This window comes from Carassius auratus, chromosome 49, assembly GCF_003368295.1.
Source record: "Carassius auratus strain Wakin chromosome 49, ASM336829v1, whole genome shotgun sequence".
Classification (NCBI taxonomy): domain Eukaryota; kingdom Metazoa; phylum Chordata; class Actinopteri; order Cypriniformes; family Cyprinidae; genus Carassius; species Carassius auratus.
The window spans coordinates 11,047,459-11,058,230 of NC_039291.1; the positions used below are offsets into that span (position 1 = coordinate 11,047,459).

At 35.2% G+C, this 10,772-nt stretch overlaps 1 protein-coding gene across 2 annotated transcripts; it reads right to left on the reverse strand.

Moving 5' to 3' along the window:
* Positions 1–2,729: 2,729 nt before the first annotated feature.
* LOC113066200 (choline-phosphate cytidylyltransferase B-like) lies at positions 2,730–9,492 on the reverse strand. Of its 2 annotated transcripts, none has more exons than XM_026237956.1 (8): positions 9,103–9,492; positions 7,085–7,184; positions 6,198–6,314; positions 5,935–6,086; positions 5,779–5,857; positions 5,557–5,699; positions 4,534–4,722; positions 2,730–4,400 (listed from the first exon to the last, which is right to left on the reverse strand). In XM_026237956.1, exons 1-8 carry the CDS (start codon positions 9,139–9,141, stop codon positions 4,191–4,193), a joined length of 1,029 nt encoding a protein of 342 aa, XP_026093741.1. In that variant the 5' UTR covers positions 9,142–9,492; the 3' UTR covers positions 2,730–4,190. The 2 variants fall into 2 exon arrangements, with proteins under 2 accessions (XP_026093741.1, XP_026093740.1); XM_026237955.1 differs by having other exon boundaries at positions 2,730–4,403; positions 9,103–9,487.
* Positions 9,493–10,772: the final 1,280 nt, after the last annotated feature.

Sequence of the window (10,772 nt, forward strand, 5' to 3'; positions counted from 1 at the left end):
ATGTGCATAATGCAATGAAAACTGTCATAATGCAAACATTTTTAGTGGTTCTAAAAACTATTTTCTTAATGCAAAATCATTCTTATTTTTCTTTCAATGTTTTGGGTGAAATATGAACAGATGTTTGCTTGTTAGATGCACCCAAATGTTTTTGGGGAGCAGAGGTAGTATGCTGATAAAGTAATATTCCCAAGCATGGTGAAATGCACTTTTAAACAAATCAAGTGTTGTTTCCAATATTTATTTATTTATTTGACCCCCGTGTTTTCTCCCAAGTTGTGCATTTGTGTAGGGCTGTGCTGATTCTGAGCTGTAGTACATTACCTAGATATAAACTCATAGAAGCAGCTTAATGGATTGGTTAACTTTTGAATCAAAGTCTAAGCTTAAGATAGATTTTTATTATACCACTACTTCTCAAACATTCCTTTTGATGGAATTAATGTTTTCCAGAGGACCTCGTCTTATAAAATTCCTATCACAGATACGTTTTGGGACTCTTTGAGTGCAGTGATTCTGTAAAGGGGTCTATGAAGAGGAAATCCAGGACAGTTTGTGTGGTTTACAGGAACCAATGCTCAACAACAAGCTTGACTCCGGCCAGAAGAGTTTGTTGAGTGTCCTATTTCAAATATATACTGTCATTTATTCCTCAGTGATTCTTTTGCACGCACAAGTATATTTAGGTGAACCTGAATGATATTTCTATAGGTGAGTTTTGCCTATTATTTGAATTTTTGCCTTTTGAAACTCCATAAGAGGAACATTTGTTAGTCTTTGTTTTTACTGCAACACTCCAGGGTGAATCTCACGAAACCTGTCAAGAACATGTCTAAATCATATTTCATCCTGAAATATAAAGAAAAAAATATTATGGTGCATGAGAAAAATTAAACCTATTTTTTAGAAGGAGATTTTACAGTGTTGTAAATTGAGAAATGAAATGAACTGAATTCTCATAATGTCAGTGAAAAAAATCTTAATGGTGCAACAATTGATTTCATTATTCTTTATGTAAAATGTATATAATTGAATATATTTTGATGTTAATGAGATTCATCCATCGGAACTCTGCAGGCATGCTGTTGTTTAATAGAGTGTGATTGTATATTTATCAGCTGATGTTCTGATTCTGTTCCATGTGTCAGAATCTCTCCATAGAAAACATTAAAAAAATGTCTTTTGAGTGTGTTTTGATGACACCTTAGTTTTTCATGTTATTAGAGTTTAGATTTCAGTATTTATTTTAAAATATTTGTTATATGGTTATATGGTTTATTAGTTTTTATGTTCAAATAAGTCAGTGAAGAATGCACTTTGATGCCTTTAACTCCAAGCATTCAGAGGAGCGGAATGAAGTATGCAAGCATTTTCCTGTGAAAACAAGCCTTCACAACCGTTTCTGTCATTGTCATGTTCACATAGTCATAGTCATTTTTGCATGCATACAGAGTGTTAACACATTAGGAAAATCTGTTTACCTACAATTAAATCTCTTACCTAATATTTTAGTGTTTTCATGCAACCATCTTGTATCTGCAAAATGGGCATTTCTGTGGGACTATTAGTGTTTTGGACTTTTTCTTTTTGTTACAAGTTAAACAGTACTGCTTGCAGATAGATGCTGTTCCAAACATACAAAATGTGTTAGATGATGCTGACACATAAATCATCATGATGTGGATATTGATGTATTGACATTCCATCTGAAGTACCTATAAAAGAAGAACAATAAAGAGATCTTCCAGTACTACCATCAGTACGTGTTCGTGAATTTGTATTTGAATCTTGGAGCTGACAACTGTTCTGTTACTCAGTTTTTTATTTACATTTTAAGCCAATTTTAATGTAAAAGAAAACAATATACAAACAAAAAGACAATTTTTACAGAGCGCAGATTATGTAAATTAAAGTGGCTCTGGCATACCTAGACAATACAGAAGGGCATTCTCCATGATGTAGGGCTTGTAGATAGACGAGCACAGATTTTAAGGAATAGTTCACTCCAAAATGAAACTTTGCTAAGCCTGTACTCACCCCTAGAGCATCTACGAGGTAAGTGAGTTTGTTTTTCATTGCAACAGGTTTGAAAAAATTTTGCAATACATAATTTGCTCACCAATGGGTCCTCTGCAGTGAATGGGTGCCGTCAGAATTATAGTCCAAACAACTGATAAAAACATCACAAGTTCATTCCATCAATAACTCCCTTGTGAAGCAAAAAGCTACGTGTTTGTCTCATCTGAATCGGGAGAGAAATATGTTGAGCAAACACAGTCCAAAACTTAAGAATTACAATGGACTATAGACTATAGATAGTAGCTTAACCTTAAGTAATGGTTTAACCTCTTAAATGTCACCCCGTCCCGTATACGGGACGCCTACGTTGACTATACTATATTACAATCAAATCTAATCTAATCTTGACAAACTATATATCGTTGGAAAGGTCTAAGACTCCCAAATATATATTTTACCAATATTTTTTGTAAAAAATTATGTAGGAAAAGTAATAGATCAATTTATGACAAGAGTGCACCCTCAGAAATCTACATTACAAAAGGAGCTTTGACCTTTGTTTAAAAATAATACTTCCTCATTGCCTTTTTCTCTATCACATTTTAGGAATCATCAGAAGTTATATATCACTTGAAAACATAAAATCTCAAAATTCATCCTTTAAAACCCATTTTAAAATCAGACATTGCATTACCATGTAAATGGCACATCAAAATCATGTTACAAAATGTTTTCAGTCATGAATTATACAATTTAGGTTTGTATCATGCACATTCAAGTCTATCTTCAAAAACGATACTGGATTTGTTTCTTACAAACACTTAGCTTTGCACTTCTCACAGTGTTAATCAATGAACTGCATCAATTTTTTCAGCTGTTTGGACTCTCATTCTGGTGGCACCCATCCACTGCAGAGGATCCATTGCTAAGGAAGTGATGTAATACTACATTTCTTGAAATCTGAAGAAACAAACTCACCTGCATACTGAATGGTCTAAGGGTGATTACATTTTCTTTAGCAAATTTTCAATTCTGAATGATTTCGAGGTTAAGGCTGCAGTAACACACAGGTTAATGAGAACTAAACGCATGCACAGACAGCTCAGTCAATGTTAGCATTAGCTCCTCATGTGTGCGCTGACACACATTCATGAGGTGGATCAGACATCATAAACATACAGTATATTACAATAGGACAGTCCCAATGTTCCATTCAGACCTGAGCAGTGGACGTCAGAATCAGTCCACTTCCTCTTAAACATCAGGGGAAATTCACTACCACTTTTGTTCACAATATTTCAGTGTGTCTATTTCACTAACCACACTTCTTTGGCCACTTGGTGTCATTAAACTAATTTGTGGGTATACACCAATATTAAAAGAACCCGATAATAATTTATCTTGTTATGGCTGTTAACCGATAAACCACAACATTTTAGTGAATGTACGGTGCGAAAAAAAAACACTGTTGTAAAAACAGTGTTATTAAATTATCAGTGGGTTTAAAGATGAATTTGAAAGCAACTCTAGCGGTTAATAAACAGAACTACACGTATCCCGCGGAAGAACATTCCAACCGGATCTACTTCTCCAAGTTTATGTCTATGGCGATTCACGGAGGTATGTGTTACTCCGCAACGGTGACGACCTGAACAGGCTACAACAGTCCAAACATTTTTATTGTAAATGTACCATAGTGTTCTGGGATAAGACAAAAAGGCAGTTTGGTATATGAGTTTATGATGTACTCGCTCATTATATACATTTTGAGTGTTGCTTTAAGTGAATGTTGGGTGATTTAAAAAAATACGGGAAACCAAACAACTGAACAAGCATGAACAATTAAATATAACAGCCAATAGCCGTTATAATACTGATATTGCTTATTCCTGTTGATGTTCATATTTTTTTAACAATTTGGGTGCTATAACAACAAATAGTGTATGCAAAGAACAGTCACTAATAGTGGCTTCAGTTAATTCAGTGAATTTGTTAAATCTTCTCTCAGGATCTGTTCAGGGCTGCAATGGCTTTCAAATATTTGTTGGAATACCAGCATAACTAAACAGGACTTCAACAACCCTGTGCTGTGTACAGTACTTCAAATTTTCCCATGAGGGTAGCTGTTTGTGAGTAAAGTTCAGTCTATTGTGTGTGTGATGGTTTATTCCTCACTTCTCGTCCTCGTCACCCTCGCTCATGCTGCTGATGGAGGCGGAGGCGCCCTTCGGGGACGTGGGCGGAGAGGTTCTGGGCATGGCCCAGCGGGATGGAGGTGACGGAGAGCGTGATGGGGAAAAGTCCCTCGGTGGGCTGCTGCTGGGTGAGCAGCGTGGAGAGAGCGCCTGGATCATACGCCCACTACGTTCCTGAATCATTTGCTTCTAGAAAAAAGGAAGAAGTCATATTCAAGGATTCGAAAACAAACAAAAAACGACATCTTTTCTTTTGTTTCATGTTTTTTCTTTTGTATTATTATATAGGTGCATATACTCTACATATACCCTTGCTTACCCAAGTCCCATCTGGGCCAAAGAGCTCCAGGAAGTTCCCAATGAACTCTCGTGATTTCTCCTCCCACTTCTGGATAAGATCATGGCTCTTCTCTTCCACTCTATACACAAAGTGCTTGGACTTCTCCTCGACCGTCCGCACCTTCTCTTTCATCCTGTCCACCTGATTCTGCAGACGGTACTTCTTTTCCTGTCCAAAAAAAGAGTGAGTTCAGCAAGCATTTTTTTTTATGTCAGTGTTAAATGTTATACAAAACATTTTATATTTTATATAACATTCATATATTATATTACTTTTTTTTTCTTTCTCGAAACTACATTTAAAATTAAGCTACAGTGACTTAAATACATCACTTCTATGATAAATAATAATATCTTTTTTTTTGTTGTTGTTGTAAAATGTCATGTGATGTGAGCCCCAAAAAAGTTAATAATAAGTGATGATATTTGAAAAAACTAAAATTCATAAAATATTTATTATAAATTTCATATATAATATCTATATATATATTTTTCTGAATAATGGTTAAGGAAAATATGTTATATCAATTTGTGGTATTTTAGTATAATTTATTTTCTTATTGTTTTTGTTAATATTTTGAATTAGATTTTTTTTCTCGGTTTTAAAGTTTTTTGTGTTTTGATATTTTCTTCTTTTTTAAAATTTGTCTAAACATTTTTTATTTTTAGTAAACTTTTAGTAAGTTATTTGACAAATAGCTAAAATAAGTTAAAAAAATATGTTTCTTTAATGTAATTTCAGTTCATGTTTATTTTATTTCAAGTAATACTTTTTTATGGTTATAGTTTTAGTTCTAGTGATAACAACCCTTTGTTAAAATAAAAATAAAATAACATTTAAGTACATTTATGTTATATCATGTCTCCACATCAGAAATATCAGATCCAACTCCAGACACCGGATCTTGTCATAAAATATCCATTTATCTAATAACAGAACAACTAGTCAGCAAAATTTAAGCAAAACACACAGTTGGCATTTGAGTTAAGATCATTAACGTACTTTAATATAACTGACGTTCAGTTCTTTAGCGGTGTAGCCCCTCTGTAAGTTACGTCTAGCGTACACGTCATAGTCTCTCACTATCCGGGTGATCAGGTCGGACGTTGAGATCCCTTCTGTCCTTTTGGTGGGCACAAACATACCTGAGACACTCACACATGTTAGATCTGGTGTGAAACACAAACTCACACATGCTCTTAAGAGAAGGCCACTTTTCTTTACCTGCCTCCTTAATATGCTGGTACACGTCCTCAGATCCAGCAGAGGAGTATGGGATGTCGTCATGCGCCACAAAGTCAATCTAGAGAACCCCAACCAGAGGGTTAACTGCGGGGAAGTATGTGTACGGTATTGTGCTGATGTGAACAAATTACTGACCTTGTGTTTTTCTAAAAACTCTTGGGTCAGAGTCCACGGCGCATCGCGCAAAACCTCATCAACGTAGCGGCAGTGTCTCAATGCCTCGTACCGCTCGTCTTCTGTCATCACGGTGAAGCCCTTGTACTTGTGAGTGAGTTCATCACTACATACTTAACACCCAAACATAGATCATTCATCAGTTTAGGACCAAAGAGTTCATAAATCAACAACATCTACAGAATATCGATAAGTCTGGATCAGGAAATGTAACGTGTCTATACCTCCAACTATAAGGTAGGCGTTAGGGAACAGATTCTTAGCCTGCATCAGGGCGCGAGCGTGACCGGAATGAAAAAGATCGAAGATGCCATCTGCATAGATTCGCACCGGCCGGTCCACTGAGAAAGGAAAATTCATGACACTTTTAGAAATCATTGACAAATCTAATGAAGCTTTCTGAAAACACACACACACACACAAAATCTGTTATTTTTTATTTATTTTTGGCATTTTTGCTTTTATCGTGACAGGACAGTATTTAGACAGGAAGCGAAGTGGGAGGAAGGGATTAGGAAAGGGTCCACGAGCCGGGACTCGGGATGCCAAAAACACAACGGTCAGCGGGCCGTCCATGAGGCTTTTGGCACCGACAATATATATATATATATATATATATATATATATATATATATATATATATATATATATATATTTTTTTTTTTAAAGAAATTAATCCTTTTTTTAAGCAGACATGCATGAAACTGATCGAAAGTGACAGTAGAATAATTTATAATGTTATAAAAGACGTATATTTCAAATAAATGTTCTTTTAATGTTTAATTAAAAAGGTTTCACAAAAAACTTAAGTAGCAGTAAATCTACTACTACAAACCTCTGACTCAAAGTCTTGCTTGTCTATGGATTGTGTCAATAATTAAACAGCACAATTTTGTCTTAATATATTAGACAAAATATTATCCTTGCATAACAAAAAGTTTTTTGAATTAATTTTTTTTTTTTTTTGTCTTATGTACTCCGAAAATTTTGAAGGGTTGGGTGTGTGTGTTTGAGTGTGTGTGTGTGTGTGTCCAGTTAGATTCAGTCCTGTTTATTTTATTGTGATTACATTAGTAATCAAGATTTTGAAACGGAGAAAATACCGACTAACCAGGCGTTCCAAGTCGAGCTTGCTCTACAGTCAGCTTCTCATGTGGAGCCCGACACTCGCAGCTCGTCTCCGGGGTAAATATGGCAGGTTCTATGAGAGTCTGCAGAGAACATTTAAGAATACATTTACTTGAGAGAAATTATGAGAAATAAATAAGACATTGCAGCTTTTCAAATAAAATGTAGTTTAAACATGCCTAGATCCTGCTGACATGACATCCTATATATACAAATATTCTTTGTAAAAGTAGAGGGTATTATAGGACTTGATTTCAAGGCAATCAGTGTAAGAGCTTCTTTACAGCGGATATTGATTTGTCCAGTAGAGGGTTCTCTAATGTCACTGACTTAAGACAAATCATTCGTCCACAGCAACACAGGGGGGGAGATAGATACAGAGGTACATAAGATGGATATTTCAATGTATTCAAACCTCCTCGTGGGTTATAGCACAACAGACAGGCCTGCAGACACTGTGACAACACGTGATCCTGAATTAGCATTTCAATGTGTGGCAGGATAACCGGGATATTTTATTGTTTGCGCATTTCACAGAAAATGTATAATGAAAAGTCTACTCAAATCCTAAACGGAGGAGAATGGGGTTAGTTATCAAAGAACTTAATATAGAAAGAATATTTCAAATGGGACATATTTATTATCTAGTCAAAAACATTGTTCAAGTACAACAGCTGATTCAAGTGCATATTTAAAATCTGCTAAATTCATAGAACAACCAAAATAGAAAAGGTACAAAAATAGCAAACACAGCAATATCAGACCATTGAATTATGGTTTTATTGTGCCCAACAGATACATTTGAAAACTTTATTCTTATTTAAAGAGTTTCTTCTTCACATTGTTCACTTTCAAACGGATATTATATTATGGATTTTGGCTTAATTTAAAGAGGAAATTAATTAATGAAACAACAAAAATGAAAAACGGTAACGATATCAGACAGATAAAAACATGCTTTTATTGTGTCATTTACATATACTTAAATGAATAAAATCTTCCTTAACACACAAAAATATATATTTTTGAATAATGTTGGCAAACAACAGTTGCTGGCAGCCATCGACTTCCATAGTACATTTATTTCTCTCCATACTATAGAAGTCAATGGCTTGATTTGATTACCAACATTCATCAAAATATCTTCTTTTGTGTTCAACAGAAGAAAGAAATTCATAAAGGTTTGGAACGACTTGAGGGCGACAACATTTAAATTTTTCTGGGAGAACTGTCCCTTTAAAACCTTACAGTTGCTTAAATCATCCTTGTAGCATCTTCCTAGTGTGACAGCTATTGTAGCCATGATCTATTTTAGTAAACATGTGGGCAGAGGCCACTAGATGTGTTGAAATGAATTCTGGGCAAACACATTACAGAAATGTTACAGATATAATTTCTGTGTTAACATTCCAGTGACCTTTGAGACATTAGTGACCATCTGGCTGTTCAGGAAATGCCCAGTTAGAGTGTCTTCCTGCTGTTCAACAGGAAACAGACCCAGCTGGTACATATTCATTTACTTATCCAATGCAATGTAGGTGTGATTTCTCATTACTCATTGGAGGAAAAATCTCCATGGAGCAATGCATGATTCATTCCCATAGCAACGGAGGCAGTGTTTTGAAGGATGCTGAAGACCTTTCCCAGAATTCAGTACAAGGTGAGGAGGAGGAGCAACATCATAGAAGGGCAACCTGCTGATAAATGCAATCTGGATGGTGTCTGTAACATTAGCTCGGCACCATCCCACCAAAGCGCTGGCTCTCGCACTTAAAAACAACATCTGGCAGACCCAGAGGATTAAAAGCAGCATTATAACATGCAGGTAGTCAGTGCTAAACAGCTCACTTTAACTGCAGTTTCACAAGCTCAACATCACTCGGACAGAAGCACAAAAAGACAAAAACAGATGAACACAGACTGAAAACAAAGAGAAAGTCACCCAACCTCTCCTCAGTGTTTCACAGATTACCCTTGACAACGACAAAACATGTATCTCACCGTTCGTGGCAGTGGACAGGTATGTTCCAGCTCCTCCATGACCGAAAAGGTTGTGACTCCACCTGTACCTGACTCAGCATCAGCCTGGAGATGCTTTTCTAGCCGTTAGCTGAGCCGCTGTCAGGGATGCTCTACTCCAGCCGGGGTCTAGATCCCGCCCATGTACGCGCTCTTCTCTTCCTCTCCTGGCAGGATCCGCCCCTCCTCAGCTCCCATCACGGTGAAGCCGCTTATAGAAAGAGTCGTTGATGAGGCCAATGGCAAGTCTGGGGAGGACCAATCAGCAAACATGCTCTCCTATCTCATTTACATATCAGAGTGTGATTGGCTGAGCAGGCTATAGCACCATTACTGTGAACCCCGCTGCTAAGCAGCTCTGATTCTTCTTTATCCTCCTTCATCATTGTGGTGCATCACAAAGGCTTGCTGAAAGAGACAACAATACCGTTTTTACATTTGGACCGTAACAATTTTAAAACTATCCTTGTTTTTTTTTTACCCCTTTTTTGTTTACCTTACTATGGTTTTGTTTTGAGACTCACTATGCCTCTGCAAATAGTGGATAGAGAAGTCACTTTTCAAATAACCAGGTTGCACATTAAAAAAGAGGTTTTTATTTAATGTGATATCTGATATACTGAACTGCTAAAAATTAATTTTCAAACCAATTTCAACCATAGGTTGAAACATTTTAAACAATACAAAACAAGGACCTTAGCTAATATGTATGATATATATATACATTTGTTAATATTTTTATAAGTTTGCATACACAAAAGAGAAAAAAGGAAAAATATAGATACATATGCATGTATATGAATACCACATTACAAATATATATTTAAAATAATTAAATATATCTATGATAATACAATTACTATTAATGAGTTGAATTTGATCAGTTTAGGGAAGATTACAATTTTATATGCTGGTTTGCAATTATTATTATTTATTTTATTTTTTTCAAAAAGGATTTCAAAATTTTTAATTTAAATATGGTTTTGCATTTTTAGGGAGGGGTGTTAGAGGAGGGAGGAATGCTGAAAACGGTTCTTATTTTTATATGCACATTTAATTTAATTTACAATATATTATAAACAATTTCTTATTAATATATTACTTTATAATATAAAATAAATCTAAATACATCTTTGATAATATAATTAATGTTAAATAATTGAACTTCAATTACGTCCTCTGATAATGCTTTCTAGAGTTCTGTGCTGCTTATATTATATTACACTACATTTATGTACATTATATATTTATGCACATTATTTTCGGTTTCGAAAACATTTTGAGAGCAGTTCAGTTGTTATCCCTTTGGGGGCGCCATTGTCTCAATTTTAGTCAGTGCGTTTGAACACGGCACCAAGTGGTTATTTAACAAAGTTACAAGACGCTACTGAATTAAATAAGGGTTGTAAATTAGATAAAACATTTAGAAACATGTTAGAATGATCTGCGATATTTCTTAATATTTTCCCATACAACTTTTATCCATTTACTCCCACTGGCTAACAAAGTTAACAAAAAGAACCATTTTGATTTATATAATCATTATATTAGATTATAATTTTTCATAAAAACAGAGATATGAAGAGAATGACAGCAGCTCCATTCAGCACACACACACACACCCATAAAAACTTTCCTTTGACTGCCATTTC

Excerpts from the sequence above, each read along its gene's own strand:
- LOC113066200 (XM_026237955.1), bottom strand. The coding sequence starts at position 9,141 with ATGGAGGAGCTGGAACATACCTGTCCACTGCCACGAACG. Across the intron at positions 5,700-5,778 it reads CCAGCATATTAAGGAGGCAG|GTATGTTTGTGCCCACCAAA; the intron begins GTAAAGAAAAGT and ends TGAGTGTCTCAG. Across the intron at positions 4,404-4,533 it reads TTGGCCCAGATGGGACTTGG|AAGCAAATGATTCAGGAACG; the intron begins GTAAGCAAGGGT and ends CCTTTTTTCTAG.